The sequence below is a fragment of the Gorilla gorilla genome, chromosome 23, assembly GCF_029281585.2.
Source record: "Gorilla gorilla gorilla isolate KB3781 chromosome 23, NHGRI_mGorGor1-v2.1_pri, whole genome shotgun sequence".
NCBI lineage: Eukaryota > Metazoa > Chordata > Mammalia > Primates > Hominidae > Gorilla > Gorilla gorilla.
The window spans coordinates 27,171,060-27,189,062 of NC_086018.1; the positions used below are offsets into that span (position 1 = coordinate 27,171,060).

Here is an 18,003-nt window from a genome sequence, read left to right on the forward strand (position 1 = left end):
ATTGTCTTTGTCCTGGATAGCAAACCTCAAGAAGAGTTAAGGTAGTGTGTGCTCCAGGAGACCCACGGGAAGAGGCCCCCTCTCCAGGTGGGACAGTCTTGAGGAACAGGTAGCTTTTGGATCAATAGGAAAAAAGCAAACCTTCCAGGCATAGGGAGCCATAGCTGCCAAGTACAGGGGCAGAGAAGCTGTAAACCATGCCCAGGTGTCCGAGATGAGACTAGCCACATTCTGTGAAGTTGACAGGTTCATCCTTCTGCCTCCTAAAGGGTGACAGCCTGACAGGTTCTGTTTTGGGGCTGGTGGGACCCACCTATGGAAGGAATTGCACCCAGAATTGAATCAGAGAAGAAGGCCTCTTCTTCATAACTCGTGCTCTCCTCCCGCACAACTCTTTGTTGTCTCCATAGCCCTGTCCCCAGTTAATTGCTTTTTCTCTTCCAGCCGTCAAGGAAGAACTGCCACAGGAGAGGCCCGCTGTCAACCAGACGGTGGCTGAGGTGATCACAGAGCAGGCCAACCTCAGTGTCAGCGCTGCCCGGTCCTCCAAAGTCCTCTATGTCATCACCACCAGCCCCAGCCACCCACCTCAGACTGTCCCAGGTAGCAATTCCTGGGCGCCACCCATGGGGGCTGGAAGCCACAGAGTTGAAGGTAGCGCTCTTGACAGTTATAAAGACAAAAGCACTTGGGTGTTTCTTATTCAGAGGCAGGTTGGGATACTGGCTCTGTGACCTATAGTCTGTCCTGGCTTTTGAGGGAAATTTTCTTATTAGCTTGGTTCCTTAGTCCTGAGGGAAAAGTGCTCACCTCCAAAAATTAGGCAAGCGTGCCTTTTCTACATTGTGACTAATCAGCTAATCCCGTATTTTCCCACATTGAGATTATCTTTCTAGAGCCCCACATGGAAACTCCCTAAATCCACTGGCATTTGCAAGAACTCCATTCATTCACTCACTGACTCATTCATTCAAAAGATATATAAGTGCTTCAGTGGTGCCAGGCACCGTTCTAGGTACTGGATTATAGAGTGAACCAAACACAACCCCTGCCCTTCTGTGGCGTATAAACGAGAGGAGAAAGATAGAAAGCAAAATAAAAATCAGATAATGATAAGAGCTATGAAGAAAAGTCATGCAGGGCCAGGTGCAGTGGCTCATGCCTGTAACCCCAGCACTTTGGTAGGCCGAGGCAGGAAGATTGCTTGAGGCCAGGAGTTCGAGACTAGCCTGAGCAACATAGGGAGACCCTTTCTCTACAAAAAATAAAAAAAATTATCTGGGTGTGGTGGTGCACGCTTGTGGTCCCAGCTACTTAGGAGGTTGAGGTGGGAGGATCGCTTGAGCCCAGGAGTTCAAGAATGCAGTGAGCTATGATTGCACCATTACACTCCAACCTGGGTGACAGAATGAGACCTTGTCTCAAAAAAAAAAGAAAAGAGTAGAAAAATTAGCTGGGCATAGTGGCACATGCCTATAGTCTCAGCTACTTGGGAGGCTGAGGCAGGAGGATTGCTTGAGCCCAGGAGCTTGAGGAGGCAGTGAGCCAAGGAAGTGATGCCTTTATGAGCTGGTAGAACTGGAAAGTATCCTCAGTGGTGACCTAGCCTGGAGGCTTTCAAATTGCCCTGGGCCCCTGCAGGACCCACCATAGAAGGTCAGGGAGAAGGGCCTGTCCAGCACTTCCTGTGCGTCATTAGGCTGTGGTTCTCATAGGTAGCATCTCATAGGTCACACATCTCATTTCTCGGATGAGGAAACTGAGGCCCAAAGAGTTTACATAACTCCATCTGTGGTTACACAGTGGTCCCAGTGGCAGAGACAAAATGCGTGTCATCCCTTTAGATTCTGAGTCCAATAGACTTTGGATCATCCTGCCTGCCTCTCCCTGAGAGTGACTTGTAGAACAAAGGGAAATATTCAGAACACCTGGGGCCCCATGCTTAGCCTGGGTCAGCTGGTCCTGAGGCTAGGTTTGCTGGCTGCCCTCCCACACCGGCCTGCAGGGAGCCCCTCAGCCAGACTTACTCACTTGGGTATTCCAGCCGACCTCCTTTCGAAAACCAACCATAAACAAGTCTGGTAAGCTCTGTCTTTTGCACTTGCAGGATGGACAGTCTATGGTCTGGCAACTCTCCTCATCCTCACAGTCACAGCCATTGTAGCAAAGATACTTCTGCACGTCACATTCAAGTGAGTACAAGAGGGAGCTGCCCAATTCCAGGAAAGGGAAGGCTCAGAGTTCATTTTCTATGATGCTTCATTTGTCTGGTTACAACTGTAGAATAAGCACATGATTCCAAAGCCCTCAGTCCTAGGGAACGGAAGGCAGCAGACATTCCCCCTTCTTTGTAGAGTGAAATGTACAACTGGACAAATCTCATTAAGGTTTCAGGGATTTTGTTTGCTCTGTGTCCAAGGCATACAGTTTCAAGGAGGATTGCAACATTCCTGGCTTAAAAAGCAAATGTGCTAGTCCCTTACGGAGATCTTTATGCAAGACTGAAGATAGCTAGGACGATGCCGTGCATACTTCCTGATGCCTTCTAGAAATTGAGAAACATCCTTAGGAAGAGAATTCTCACATTTTATTAACTATTGCTCAGTAGTTATTTTAAAACAGTTATTGAAAAAACTTATGCAAGCTTTATCATTCAATTCTGACCAATTTGGGTTAAAATTTATTTCCTCCCCTTATTTTGCTATTCAAGTCTAACAGTTCCACCTTCCAGGAAAGGGGCAATTGTTCATGCTACTAATGTTTGTGTACTTAGAGGGGAGTTCGTTCTAATTTTTCCTAGACCGCTACTCTGTCTTTCCAGTGCTTTCTACTCAGGTTCTTCTCATTTCACAGCCTCCCTGAAAATGTATGTATGTCCACTAAAAGCTGTCTTTTTCCTGACCATCTCACTTGCCCTCTGCTACAGACTTCTTATACATTAAATGCGAGCTCTTCCATTGCGTTGCGAAGGCTGCCTTTGGCCACACTGGAACCCCTTTACATAGACACCTCCACCCTACACTTGAAATTTTTAGTGGAAATAATGTCCTCGTGTGTGTGTGTCTGTCTGTGTCTGCGTGTGCGTGTGTGTGTGTATGTCTGTGTGTGTGTGTGTGTGTGTCTGTGTCTGTGTGTGTGTGTATGTGTGTTTTAAAGTCACAATTCACATGTTCTGGGGAAGCCTCTCAGGCTCAGTCCTGACCACATCCCCTGTGGCAGCAAGAGAGCCCAATGCTTCCTATAGCGTCCAGCATCTGATAGCATGGCTGAGGCCCTAAAGTGCATGCCTAACTCTCCTCTGACATCGGCTGCAGCTTCCCTGCCAGGCAGCCATGGGGGCTGAACAGAGTCCGGGCCAGCACCGGAGGCTAGACAGGTCTCTGCTTGAAGCAGAGAAGTTTTGTGTTTGTCTTGTTTTAGCTAGGTGGGCTTCTAGGTAAATGGCATTTGAAAACAGTTCTTTTATTTAAAATAAAAGAATTTGAAAATCCATAATCTCTCAGGCTGGGCTTTTCCAGATTTGAAGAATCCTCCTAGTTAGAAAGTTCTTTTGTTATTCTGATGCAGACGCTGCCCTGCTGCACTTGGCCTCAGCACCTGCTGCCCACAGGCCACATTTCAGTTGCACGCTAGTCCTTCAGATCTTTAGAGGTGGCTGTGAGGTCCTTCCCAAGACCTTGCCCCACCCCATTTCATAGATACAGTATCTCGTGAGATGGTAGGTTGTTTGCGTTGTTCTAATCTATTGGAAAAAATATTTATCTGCTTGACAGATCCCATCGTGTTCCTGCTTCAGGGGACCTTAGGGATTGTCATCAACCAGGGACTTCGGGGGAAATCTGGAGCATTTTTTACAAGCCTTCCACTTCAATTTCCATCTTTAAGAAGAAACTCAAGGGTCAGAGTCAACAAGATGACCGCAATCCGCTTGTGAGTGACTAAAAACCCCACTGTGCCTAGGACTTGAGGTCCCTCTTTGAGCTCAAGGCTGCCGTGGTCAACCTCTCCTGTGGTTCTTCTCTGACAGACTCTTCCCCTCCTCTTCCTCTGCCTCGGCCTCTTCGGGGAAACCCTCCTCCTACAGACTAGGAAGAGGTGCCCTGCTGCCAGGGCAGGCAGAGCCTGGATTCCTCCTGCTTCATCGGTTGCACTTAGGAGAGAGACTCAAAGCCCTGGGGCCCGGCCCTCTCTGCATCTCTCTCTGATCTAGCTAGCAGTGGGGGTGTCAGGACAGTGAGGCTGAGATGACAGAGGAGGTCATGGCTGGCACAGGGCTCAGGTACATTCTAGATGGCTGTCAGGTGGTGGGTAGCTTTAGTTACTTTGAATTTTTCTTGCTTCTTCTCTATTTTTGTCCACACACAAATCAGTTTCTCCTGGTCTTTATGGCTTGGAACAGGGCCAGACAGGGAGAACTCTCAGGTACTCTTGGGAGTTGGTCCCATACAAGTGCGGACTCCTGGACATTAGCGAGGTGTAAAGAGGGCAGTGTCTGTGCTGCCCCGGCAGCTTTGCTCTCCAGATGCTGGACTAGGGTGGGCCTCCTTCAGCCTGGGAGGGTCTGAGAATAAGATCTAGTGACCCCCATTTATATCAAACCTGATACCTTACACATGGGCTTCTTTCTAGATTCTTCTTTCCATAGCTCATGGAGCTGCAGGGAAAGCTTTAAGAGCTTTGGTCATATAAAACATCTATTCAGCTGGACGCAATGGCTCATGCCTGTAATCCCAGCACTGTGGGAGGCTGAGGCGGGCAGATCACCTGAGGTCAGGAGTTCGAGACCAGCCTGGCCAACATGGTGAAACCCTGTCTCTACTAAAAGTATAAAAATTAGTCAGGCGTGGTGGCAGGCGCCTGTAATCCCAGCTACTCAGAAGGCTGAGACAGAAGAACAGCTTGAACCCAGGAGGCTGAGGTTGCAGTGAGCCGAGATCGCACCACTGCACTCCAGCCTGGGTGACAAGAGTGAGACTCTGTCTCAAAAAAACAAAACACAAATAAACAAAAAAAAATCCATTCATTTACTCATGCAATAAATTCTCCTGCAAGCTTTTATGGGCACTCAGTAAGTACTCAGGATTGGCTTTATCAGCCTTGCCACTGAGCAGCTCATGGTCCTATGGAACCTGAGCCAGGCCTCAGTCTCTCCATGATTGGCTCAGCTAACTCTCAGTTCAGAGTGGAGAGTATCAATCTTGTGTTTTTGCCCTTAGGCAGCACTATATGAGACATGGGGCCTGTGGTCCTTCCCTCTAGTGTCCCCCGTGTTAAAAGATAAAAAACACCCCAAGGGCCGGGCGCGGTGGCTCATGCCTGTAATCCCAGCACTTTGGGAGGCTGAGGCGGGTGGATCACGAGGTCAGGTGATCGAAACCATCCTGGCTAAGACGGTGAAACCCCGTCTCTACTAAAAATACAAAAAATTAGCTGGGTGTGGTGGTAGGCACCTGTAGTCCCAGCTGCTCGGGAGGCTGAGGCAGGAGAATGGCGTGAACCCGGGAGGCGGAGCTTGCAGTGAGCCGAGATCACACCACTGCACTCCAGCCTGGGTGACAGTGTGAGACTCCTTCTCAAAAAAAAAAAAAAAAAACACTCCAAGGGCCATCCGTGCTCTCTGCCCCTCCTGTGGGGACCAAGTGGGGTTAGGAATGGCTCAGTGGGGAAGGCGAGCACTCTTGTCCCCAGTCCCATGCCACCCTGTCCCTTAGATAGGGAGGTGGGCTGCAGAGATTGGTGCCAGGAGAGGGTGGGTTTGGGAATTGGAGCTCCTCCAAGGAGCTCCTCCTAAGATTGAGTGCTGCAGCTGTAGTGGCTGCTGGTTGGGAGAGTAAGTGCCATCACTAATTTAAAAGTCCTTGCCATCTGGAATCAGGCTTTGTCAACAGCAGCTGAGAAAAGCAGCCTGTGCCTCTGCTGGCCAGGCCTAGGCCCTCGTCAGAGCGTGCCTCTCCACAAGGCACTCGGGCCTGGGTGATTGTTGCGCCTCTGGCTTTGGCGTTTCCTCTTTGCAGCACTTTGCCTACCTCCCCCAACCCCTGAGTCACTGCCTGCTGGGGCTCCTACTGAGGTTCTGGAAACACCTCTGCACCTGCCGCCCCTGGGAGGAAAGAGGGCCACACAGGAAGTGTCTGCAGGGAGAGGTGACACTCGGCAGCCTGAGTTCAGGAGAGGTGCTTGGAGCTTCAGGCAGAGGGGCCTTCAGAGGAGGGAAACGGAGCAATGTGTCACAGGCAGGCAGGGGCAGGACTGCCACCCCAGGCCCCGTGGGAGGCCTGCTGAGGGCACAGAGCTGCTCGGTGCAGCCTTCATGCTTTGATCTGGAAAGAGCAGCTGTCTGCAGGCCACTGTCTCCAAGAGGCCTGTCACACAGGAGGACCGCTGGAAACATACCAACACGTGCAGTCTCCCCTCCAAGCTATTCATGCTGTTTGTGGAATCTCTCTCAAACACAAGTGTCAGGTGTGTGTCGTCCCAACGGGTCCTGTGCTATGAATAGATCCATGTGCAGCACAAAGGGAATGTGGCACGTGGCCCCAGGAAGAGTTCACCCGGCCAGGGGGCAGTTGTTCAGTTGCCTGGGGCTGACACTGACCACTGGCCTCTGGGGTGTCCTGCAGCCCAAATGCCCACCTTGCCCTCCTCACATCTCAGTCAGGGGAGGCCATGCCCAAGCCAATGTGCTGTCGCAGCCTGCAGCGGGGGCAGTGCTTCCTCGGAGGGCCTGGGAGGTGCTGGGGATGCCCCAGCGCTTCTCTTCCTGCCTGGCCCTGGCATGGCCCAGCGCCTCTAGGATCAACTTACGATACGTGGAGCAGCCCCGGGAAACCCAAATCTGGCTCAGGACAGCGTACGGGCAGGAGGGCTGTAAATCATCCCAGGCTAAGCCTCCATGGGCACTGGCTCCTGCCGCAGCCTGGCTATGGGCTCAGTTAGAACCAGGTAGAAAGTCAGCGACACCCCACAGAAGGCCACTGCGGCTAAGTAAACACCTGAGAAAGAAGCTGATCCAGAAGAGATGGCGTGGGCTTCCAGGAGCATGGAGGAGGTGGCACTTGAACTTTTAGGAAACTCCTCAGATGAGATAAAGTGGGGGTTGGAGGTGGCGAAAAGAGGGTAACCCTGGAAAAGTCAAAGTCAGAACCCATGGCAGAAGACTGCAGGAGAGGCAGGGGAGGGGCTTTGGGGACCACTGTGGACGGAGCTCTGAAAGCACCCTGGCCAAAGCCTCTCCTGAGGTGACAGAGCGTGGGAGGAGGCTGCACTGGGCCTGCGTGCCATCCTCACCCCTGTTCCCCGCTGGCGCCAGGCCCTGCCTTCTTGGTACCTGTGCCAACAGGAGAGCCCTCACCAGCCGATCTTGTCACTCTCCGTGGTGACAGTGCCTTGGCCAGCTGTGGCCCCTAGTTTCTAGCAGAGTTTCTCAGTGTCCTTGGCCCTTCTGAGAAGGCAGGCGGGAGGCACACGGTGCCCTGTTCTTCCCCGTTTGTCCAGTTGCTTGCAAAGCAGAGAATGAGTAGGAATGAACCTGAGTGCCTTCACCCGCCGTGTCCCCCACGTCAGGACAGGCTTGAGGCCTCTCTAGGCGTGAGCGAGGAAACCAGGCTGCTCTAACTTCTGAAGAGTGGGTTCTGGCTCAAGACTCCAATCGGCCAGAAGCCCACAGAGATCAAAGCACTAGCAAGTTCAGCTGTCCTGGCCCTCGGGTAGAACCCACGGGCGAGCCTGGGTGCGGCTCCACCCACATGCCCCACTGTCAGCCCAGGCAAGAGCCTTCCTGGCCGGGCTCAGGATCTGCCTGCAGCCCAGCCAGGCCATCACCCAGCCCCGATGCATCCTGGCACTGCATGCTTACTCTTCACAAGCACTTATACGCGGATGGCCTCCGAGACCCTGCCTCCCTGGTCTGCTGAGGCCAGGCCAGGTCTCCCACGGAGCCGGGCAGCTCCACACCCCACCACCTGGCACCGTTAGGTTTCAGATCTCCTGTGTGGTGTTTGGTGTCGGCTTTTGTTCCTACCTTGGGAGTTTGGATTGTTTCCTCTGGTGTCTTTGTTTACCTTCCTCACTGTTCTACCTCCTGGCCAGGTCTCAGCTTAGCTTCCCTGGTGTGGGGTGTTTTTCAAGCCTTCCAGCCACAGCTGTCTCCCCTCAGGCTGGACGGCTCGGGGTGACGGGGCTTCACCCTCTGCCTGCAGACCCCTGGTGGGCACATCTCACAGGCTTCTGTCTTGCTGAGTTGGGTACGGAGGCAGAAGTGGGGTGTGGAGGAAAGTCAGAGGGAAATCTGCTTCAGAAAGGAAGGGTCTTTAGACACAAAGACTGGAGGCCCTTCCCCGCCCACACGGGAGCTGCCATCGTGGGGCTCATGCACGTCAAGACCTTCCCACATCCAAACTCAGCTTCCAGCAGAGATTTTGACTTTGGATGACAAGGCTTTATTTGTAAATATGCTCTTAATATGCAACTTTGAGAATAAAATAGAAACATCATGTATTTTAAAATATAAGATGAAGTGTGACGCACTGTATACAATTTAATATATATTTTTAGGATTTTGTTATTTAAGAAAATGGAATGTAATGGTACTTTTACAAAAGAGAAAAAATATTATTTTTACTTTCTGGAAAAAATAAATATTCTCATTGTTGTAGAAAGAGTGATGGGCCCTATGCTGTCATTTCTATGGGAGTTCCCCAGAGAGCGTGGGACGAGCGGAGGGTGTCTGTGGTGGGATTCCTGCCTCCCCTTGGGTGCCAGTCCTCGCCTTTTGCTTGCTTTTTCCTAGTAGTGCCTCCAAATTTCTTCCAGTCTTGTGACGGCTTCGACCCACAGCCGACCTTCAGCTGGTACGATCTGAAAGATCAGGTACTCCAAAACCATTGCATTGCAGCCCACATCCAAGGAGGGTCAGAGCAGAGCACAAGGCTCTGCAGCAGAGAGATCTGGGCTCGAGCCGGCCTAGATCCAGTCCCTCGACTCCTCAGCCTCAGCTTCCCCATCTGAAAAGGGTAATGGAATCTATTCCTCAGGAGGCTATGTTTTGACAAAATGCCTCTAAAGTGCTTATGTAATTATTATCCCAGGTGGAACTGACCTTGCCTCTCAGAGCAACCAGTTCTTCCTCTCCACCCCCTTCTTGCCCCACACTTTCCTTCTTAGGAAGGAAAGAAGCTAATAGAAGCTCCATGTATGAGCTGCCCACTCTGCGCCAGGCACTCTGCTGGCAGACACTGTGCACATCCTACAACTCTTCGCCATGGGTACCACTTTCCCTCTTTGGCAGATGAGACAGCTCAGGCATGGAGAGGCTGTGGGGGACAGTAGCTGGGAGCACAGCCCTGGAGTCAGCCCTCCAGGATTCAGTTTCCTCCATTCATTCTCTGTGAGGCCAGTGAGGGTAAAACAGGGAGCCTTTGAAGGGTTTCAGCGGAGGAGTGACATCAGATTCCCAGTTTAGAAAGCATTCCTCCTTGCATCTGGGAAAACAGATCTGAGCGGGGTAAGACCGAGGGCAAGGAAACCAGTCGGGAGACTCTACAGGCCCAGCCAGGAGATGCTGAGGGCATGCCTGGGCCCCCAAGCCAGTGCTGTGGAGAGAGATGCTGACTGCACTCCCAGGGCAGGGGCACGTGCATGGGGCTGGGTAGCTCAGGCTCACATCCCAGTTCCACTGTTCACCATGTGACCTGGGGTGAGTAACACGGCCCTGTGTGCCTGTTTTCTCACCTGTCAAATGGAGACAGTTATAGTACCTGCCTTTGTGAGGCATTGGGCTGTATGAATTATTATTACCTGCAGTATGTTTTCCATCAAAGGTAGATGTTCCTTTCATTCTAGAATAGAGGTGGGGGTTAAGAACGAGGAGGTGTCTGGGATGGTGCTCCGGTACCTGACATGGGTGCCTGAGCGGAGAGAGGGGCCACTCTTCGACATAAGGAATGTAAAAGGAGCCAGGTGTGAGAGGAAACCTGATGAATTCTTTTGGGCTAAGTCCACTGCAGTCCCTGTGGGACACTGAGGCAGAGCTGTCCGGCAGGCATTGGACAGACAGCCTGAGCCCCCCACAAGGAGCACAGGGCTCTGCACAACCCAAGAAAACATGGGCACAGGTGGCATCCTCAGGGTGAGTGTTGGGGCCACCCCTCAGAAGGCTATGGGGGGACAGTGTCCTGGGATGCACTGAGGCAGTGAGGGAGTGCCTGGCAGGACCAGGGTGGGCAGGGGTAGGACGGGAGACAAGCCAAAGAACCTATTGGCAAAATTGTTTTTGTTTTTTTTTCTCTGGAGACGGAGTTTTGCTCGTCGCCCAGGATGGAGTATGGCGGTGCAATCTCTGCTCACTGCAACCTCCACCTCCCAGGTTCAAGCGATTCTCCTGCCTCAGCCTCCCGGAGTAGCTGGAATTACAGGCATGCGCCACCATGCCCAGCTAATTTTTGTATTTTTAGTAGAGACGGGGTTTCACCATGTTGGCCAGGATGGTCTCGATCTCTTGACCTGATGATCCGCCCACCTCGCCCTCCCAAAGTGCTGGTATTACAGGCGTGAGCCACCACGCCCGACCCATGATGGCCCCTTTAAAGGTCAGCTTCACTTGACCGTTTATCTTCACTGGGCTTTCCTTCTCTCTCCTAGAAGCTCTTTCCTTCCATGAAGGAAAATATTTTTAATGGCAGGAAATGGCTGGTGGAAAACAAACGGGGCGGCCTTGCTGGTGAATTTCTTAGGGACAAATTACGCTGCAATAGAAAAATAAAATAAATGCAGCCAGAATGTTCAACTGTCCCACCTGAAGAACCCCTTTGGGATTATGGGACAATGAGGCCAGGATGAGACCCTCAAACCCATCTGAGTGGACTCTGGGGACCACTGACCTTGCCCTGTGTTCTCCTGAACCTAACAGATGCAGATATTGGAGAATCCACCACCCGGGAGCCAGCACCAGGGCAGCACCAGCCCCATCCTTTGTCAGGCAGTCAGAGGCTCTTCTTCCTGTGAAGGGGAACGGGGCTGGACAAGGGTGACCTTGTCTCCAGGCCTGGAAGTCACATGACCATCTTCTTTCCCCTCTGGACCATGCGTGCCTGAAACTGCAGACAGTCTCTGGGACTCAGAGAACTGGGAAGCTTTTGTTCCTCTGTGGCGAGGTCGGGTCCCGATGGGGGATTGTTTTTGCTCAGCTGAAAGGGACACTTTAGGGATAGAATATTTCAACCTTAAGAAGCAGCAACATTTGCTTGTAGCTGGAAGTCTTCATTTCTGGTCTCCAGCTGTTGTCTGGAGCCACCAGGCCTCCGCTGAATGGGCTTATGCCCAGCAACTGGTGGGGGGGGCAGTGCCTGCCGGACTGAACATGAACCAGTCTGTGCAGGACGCCCATCTCCAGGACAGCCTGGCTGCAAGGACACCCTGTCCCCTCCCGGTGGTGGTTGCTGGGCTTTGGAATAAACCCGTTAGCTCTGGGTGACTGAGCTGGGAAAAGGGGCTCCACAAGAAGCGTTTTAGGGGGAAAGTAGACCCAAGCTTGAGCTCCAGAGTAACCCCTCCGGGAGAAACACCAAACACTCGGAAACAGCCAGGGCTTTCGCAACAGTGAAGCTGCAGATCCCATTTATTTCCGTCTTAGTAGCATTGTCTCTGTTCAAATGAGGTCACTGAACTTTTACAAACTTCAATGAGGGTCGTGCTTCTTTGCATATTGATCATGTGAATGTTTAGTGGACTTGCCTTAGTTGCTGGTACCAAAGATAGAGATTAAGGGCCCTCAAGGGGTATTCAGACCTCAAATTCAGCCAAACACAGGGGCAGCTTTTCCTGGGTCTGAGTGAGCTGAGGAAAGCACTTTTGAATGTGCAAGGACAATAAGATTAATAACCACTACCATCTCTGCAGTACCTACTGTGTACCAGACGCTGTGCCAAGTGACCAGCAGACATTACCGAATTCATCTTTGCCGCAACCCAACAAGGGAACTGAGGGTCAGAGAAGGGGTCCAGCCAGGGGCCGCCAAGGTTCGGACTCAGCCTGGGACCACTGGCTCCAAAGCTGGGGGTCCTCACTCCTGTTGAGCTGCAGGCCCCTCCAACACAGGCAGTGGGTGGGCCCCCAAATAGCTCATCTTCAAGGATATGGCCTCCGGAAAGCCCAGGAAAAGTGTGGATCGATTTTCCTGGGTCAAGGAAGAATCAAACCTACACTTCTTTACCTATTTGATGACACAAACCCCTTTGAGAACCAGGGGTTGGATGGAGCCTCTCCCTGCAAAAAAGACCCCATCTGCCAAACTGCAGGGGTCCAGAGACCCCCTGCCCCCTGAAACCCTTCCATGGACCTCAGGTTTAGAATCTCTCCATTAAGCCATGAGCATGATTATTTGAAAGTTAAAATGAGGCCAGAAGGGATAATAGTAACAGTCATAATAATACGAATAACAGGATACATTTTACTGATCACCTGTTGTCAGGCATTTATGCCAGGGGTCGGCAAACATTTTCTGTAAAAGGCTAAATACTAAACATTTTAGACTTTGCAGGCTATACAGTCTCAGATCCATTGACCAGAATCACAGGCCAGCCACTGGGACCCTCGATGACTCCAACAAGCCCTGGAGCCATCTACGCAACTCCATGAGGAGTGGGGGAATGGGGGCCACCAAGCTCCCCTTGTTATTAGCCACAGACAATAGGTAAACAAATGGTCACGCTTGTGTTCCCATAAAACTTCACGGACACCAAAACCTGAAGTTTATATAATGTTCATGTGTCACGAAATGCTACAAAATGCTATTCTTTTGATTTTTTCCCCCCAAAATTAAAAAGTGTAAAAACCGGCCAGGCATGATGTCTCATGCCTGTAATCTCAGCATTTTGGGAGGCTGAGGTGGGTGGATCACTTGAGGTCAGGAGTTTGAGACTAGCCTGGCCAACATGGTGAAACCCTGTCTCTACTAAAAATATAAAAATTAGCCAGGTGTGGTAGCACGTGCCTGTAATCCCAGCTACTCAGGAGTCTGAAGCAGGAGAATCGCTTGAACCGGGGAGGTGGAGGTTGCTGTGAGCCGAGATTGTGTCATTGCACTCCAGCCTGGGAGACAGAGCAAGACTCTGTCTTTAAAAAAAAAAAAAAAAAAAAGCACAGGAGTCAGGATTTGAGCCCACTCCCAAGCCTGTTTGCTTTCCTAAGAGACAAGATGGGTGCATTTAAATTGTGGAGGAAGAAAAGGTGACAGTGAAGCAGGAGGGAAGACCCAGGAGCAAGGGCAGTCCCCTGAGCCCTGGGAATATCAGGCAGAGAGGCTCCATCCTCCTGCAGTCTTTGCTGAATGGTCTGCACTGCAGGGGAGGGCGGCTGGTTTCCTGAGCCATCCCTCCAACCCCCTGCAAGCAGCTCCAAGGACAGAGTCTCCAGATCCAGGACAGCTGGTGGCCTTCACATTGTTTTGCGTCTCCCAGGTTCTCTTAATTATAACCAATCTGCCACCCTCAGCAATTTCTTGTTCCCCTCTGCTAATACCCATGAATTGGAACCATCAGCCGAACTCCCAGCCAAACGGGCTAAAATCACTTCCCTTTCCCATGTAGGGAGTCCTCCAGTCTCTGAGAAACTCGCCTTTCTTCTCAGTCCTGTGAGACGGGCGAGGCCTGCCCTTCTGTGCGCTGACTTACTGGGCTGGGATCTGCCCTAGCGGGAGACAGAATCTGCTCAACTTTCTCCAGCTCCTCCCCGCCCCTTGCACCCCCCCACTCTCCCCCCAACCCCTCCTGCTGACTCTTGGGGCTCTGGCACACTGCCTGCCAAGCACAACCTTTCCTTTTTTTCCTCTCTTTAAAGACAGGGTCTCACTCTGTCGCCCAGGCTGGAGAGCAGTGGCACCGTCACAGGGTAAACTCCAAAACTGGGATTCAGCCTGGGGGTGCCGCATGGGTTCCTGGCTTGAAGCAGGAAGGAACTCAAGAGTGAGCTGACAGTAAAGTGAAAGCAAGTCTATTAAGAAAGTAAAGGAATAAAGGAAGGCTGCTCCATAGGCAGAGCAGCGGCATGGGCTGCTTGACTGAGTAGACTTACGGTTATTTCTTGATTATATACTAAACAAGGGATGGATTATTCATGAGTTTTCTGGGAAAGGGGTGGGGAGTTCCCGGAACTGAGGGTTCCTTCCCTTTTTAGACCATAGAGGGTAACTTCCAGATATTGCCATGGCATTCATAAACTGTCATGGCCCTGGTGGGAGTGTCTTTTCACATGCTAATGAATTATAATTAGCATATAATGACCAGTGAGGACAACCAGAGGTCACTTTCATTGCCATATTGGTTTTGGCGGGTTTTGTCCGGCTTCTTCACTGCATCTCATTTTATCAGCGGGGTCTTTGTGACCTGTATCTTGTGAAACCAGTCCTGCCGACCTCCTATCTCATCCTGTGACTAAGAATGCCCGACCTCCTTAGAATGCAGCCCAGCTGGTCTCAGCCTCATTTTATTCAGCCCCTATTCAAGATGGAGTCGCTCTGTTTCCATTGCCTCTGACAGCACAATCATAGCTCATTGCAGCCTCACTCTCCTGGGTTTGAACAATCCTTCCATCTCAGCTTCCTGAGTAGCTGGGACCACAGGCGTGGGCTGCTACGTCCAGCTGATTTTTTTTTTTTTTAATTATTGTAGAGACAGGGTCTCACTATGTTGCCCAGGTTAGTCTTGAACTCCTGGGCTCAAGTGATCCTCTCGTCTTGGCCTCCCGAAGTGCTGAGATTACAGGCACCAGCCACCATGCCTGGCTCCTTTATAACCTCCATTTATTCATCTAGAAAATAGGTACAGGCTGGGCACGGTGGCTCATGCCTATAATCCCAGCACTTTGGGAGGCCAAGGCGGGCGGATCACCTGAGGTCAGGAATTTGAGACCAGCCTGGCCAACATGTTGAAACCCCATCTCTACTAAAGATACAAAAAAATTAGCCTGGTGTGCTACTCCCTAGCTACTCCGGGAGGCTGAGGCAGGAGAATCGCTTGAACCTGGGAGGCGGAGGTTGCAGTGAGCCGAGATCTAGTCACTGCACTCCAGCCTGGGTAACAGGGCAAGACTTCATCTCAAAAAAAAAAAAAAAAAAAAAAAAAGAAAGATACAGCAGTAGTTTCTCCTAGGGTTGTTGTGAAGATTAAATGAAATAAGAAAGGTACAATATTTAGCTCAGTGACTGGCCTGTGAGTCCTCAATACATTTTGACAATTTTTATCAGTAAACTCAGGGGACCACCAGGAGCAGGGGGCACCTCAGATTTGCCCCGCCTTTCAGATTGAGAACCCTATTTATCAAACTCCAAGTTTACAATGCACAAAGTAGGGGCAGTTCCCTCCTTAGAGAATAATTCCTGACTTGGTTCCTTCAAGTAGCTGGTTTTCCCCAGGACCTTCAATATGTGACCCCATTTAATAAAAGTATCTTCTGACCTTCACTTTCTTAGGGACCTAGCTGTTGGGTGAAAATACCCTTTTCTGCCGACTCCCTGCCTGCAGTGGATTTCCTTATCTGTTGCTTCAGGTAAGGGAACAAATGCAGAATTTGAATGTCCTCATAGTTCCCCCAATGCTGCAGGTGGACAAATAGGCTAAGGCCCCTGGCCCAGCTGGCAGAGGTAAAGAGCTGCCCGCCCGCCCAGCTCCCGCTGCTGCAGAGCCCCCAGCCGCCGCCTCCTGCGGCCCTCGCCTTTCCTGCGGGAGCCGTCCCGGCGCAGGCTTGCTCACCAGCGCCGCCCCGTGGTAAGACCGCAGATCTGCGGAAGAAGGCCAACCCTGAAGCGCAACTGCTCTCAAGCCCTTCCATTACAGTTACACGGATTTTTTGCCCAGCGCGGTGATGCGTGCCTGTAATCTCAGCTACTCTGGAGGCTGAGGGGAAGGATGCCTGGAGCCCAGGAATTCAGAATCAGCCTGGGCAAAATTGCGAGAGAAAAGAAAAAAGAAAAAAATAATGTCACAGGTTTCCTGACCCTAAACCTGGACATTAGCCCAGGTCTCACTCTCACCAAGCCCTCTAAAGAACTCATTCTACCAGATAAGTGATCAGATGAATTATTCTACCTCCATACTATGAAATCCTATGTCACCATTGAAATTAATGTGGTGTATAATCTCCAAAGGCAATGAAAAAAAAAAGAACATATTAATGTAGTGCTTCTACACACACTGTATCAGAATATCTTACGTGAAAAAAGTCAAAGAACAAAGCATAAGTGTAATTTTTTTTTGGCCAAATTTTAAAAAGAGGGAGGGAAATATATGTATCTGTATACAAAGGCACCAGCAAAGTCCTGCAAGTTCTGTGCCTAACTCTTATCATGGTCACCTTTGGAAAAGGAAAGGAGGAAGACAGGAGGAGGCCAGGGCAGTTGCTTGCGCCTGTAATCCCAGCACTTTGGGAGGCCAAGGTAAGTGGATCTCTTGAGCCCAGGAGTTCGAGACCAGCCCGGGCAACATGGCAAAACCCGATGTCTACAAAAAATATAAAAATTAGCCAAGTATGGTGGTGTGTGCCTGTAGTCCTAGCTACTCAGGAGGCTGAAGTGGGAGAATCACTTGAGCCTGGGAGGTCTAGGCTGCAGTGAGCCGTGATCACGCCATTGCACTCCAGCCTGGGCAACAGAGTGAAACCCTGTCTCTAAAAAAAAAAAGGAAAAGAGAAGGTGAGGACACTTACATTTTCACATTTTATTTGATATATTTATATGTGGCTTGAATCTCTTACATTCATGCATTACATGTGCAAGTTTGAAAATAAAGTGCAGGTGGATTATTTTAAAATTTGGAGGCTGGGCCCGGTGGCTCACACCTGTAATCCCAGCACTTTGAGAGGCCAAGGCAGGCGGATCACCTGAGGTCAGGGGTTTGAGATCAGGCTGGTCAACATGACGAAACCCCGTCTCTACTAAAAATACAAAAATTAGCTGGGTGTGGTGGCGCATGCCTGTAATCCCAGCTACTCAGGAGGCTGAGGTAGGAGAATCACTTGAACCCGGGAAGCGGAGGTTGCAGTGAGCTGAGACGGTGCCACTGCATTCCAGCCTGGGCAACAAGAGTGAAACTCCATCTCAAAAAAAAAAAAAAATTTGGAAAGCACACAAAACAAAAAGAACAACATAAGTCTCTCTCACTGTCACACTGCTCAGTGGAAGCACTGTTAAAAGGCTGGTGCGTGTGTTTCCAGCACGCACTAGGAGCACTGAGGAACACTGCTTCCCCTGCTTGCCCCCAGGAGGGGGCCTGGCCAATGCCCTGGACTAGACATCTATTCTGCTGCCCAGCATCACCCACGCCACTGCCCTGCCCCACCCTGAGCCACTCCTGGAGACACCTCCCAGTGCAGGGAGTCTCCCAGAAGCTTTGGGCCAGCAGAATGCTCAGCTCCCAAGCCAAAATGTCCTTCTCTTTGTTAACTACAAAATAAACATCTCCAGGCCCCCTGGGCCACTTGCAGTACAAATGTTTATGCCTTTGGAAAGAGACAAAAAGAGAAAGACTCTTGCAATTTCTCCCTGAGACAATGGGTGCTAAGTTGGTAATTAACCCTCAGCAACCAGGGCGTCTGATCTTCCGCCAGCCAGTCTGCAGCAGGTTGTGGGAGTGATTGATTGGGCCTGTGCTAGAACTTGGTGATTGGTGGGCCTTCCAGGCCTTGGAATGCTCTCCGCACAGGACACTGGCTGCCTCTTCAAAACTCTAAATGAGGTACTAGGAACCCACCCCTAAGAAGGCCCCCACACTGCTGCACCCCATTCCAGAGGAAGGGCTGTGAGCAGCCCTAGCATTCATCAAACCACTCGGGGGAGCCCCAGGGCCTGCACGCAGAGCTGGGAGGAGCAAGGCTGCTGAGGGGCAGGCACTCGGTCATCTTGACATTGCATTCACTAAACACCCTCGGACCAGGCTCCCCGCTCAACTCTACATACGGTGCCTTATTTCCTTTGACTCTCCCAGCAACCCCATGAGGTAGGTACAGTTCTATTCC

The 18,003-nt window shown here is 51.0% G+C and overlaps 1 protein-coding gene across 7 annotated transcripts in view; it reads left to right on the top strand.

Moving 5' to 3' along the window:
* The window catches only part of KREMEN1 (kringle containing transmembrane protein 1), an 83,176-nt gene extending 67,030 nt beyond the window's left edge, over window positions 1–16,146 (top strand). The window contains exons 7-11 of one of the 7 annotated variants that reach the window (XM_019018743.4): window positions 445–654; window positions 2,108–2,192; window positions 3,774–3,930; window positions 8,792–8,868; window positions 10,907–11,008. In XM_019018743.4, coding sequence (XP_018874288.1) covers window positions 445–654; window positions 2,108–2,192; window positions 3,774–3,930; window positions 8,792–8,860 — 521 coding nt within the window. In that variant the 3' untranslated portion in view covers window positions 8,861–8,868; window positions 10,907–11,008. Of the gene's footprint in view, window positions 1–444; window positions 655–2,107; window positions 2,193–3,773; window positions 8,660–8,788; window positions 8,869–10,906; window positions 11,269–15,463 lie in introns of those variants that run through there. The other 6 variants (XM_055374101.2, XM_055374099.2, XM_055374097.2 and 3 more) reach the window with 6 other exon arrangements.
* The last annotated feature ends 1,857 nt before the right edge of the window (window positions 16,147–18,003 follow it).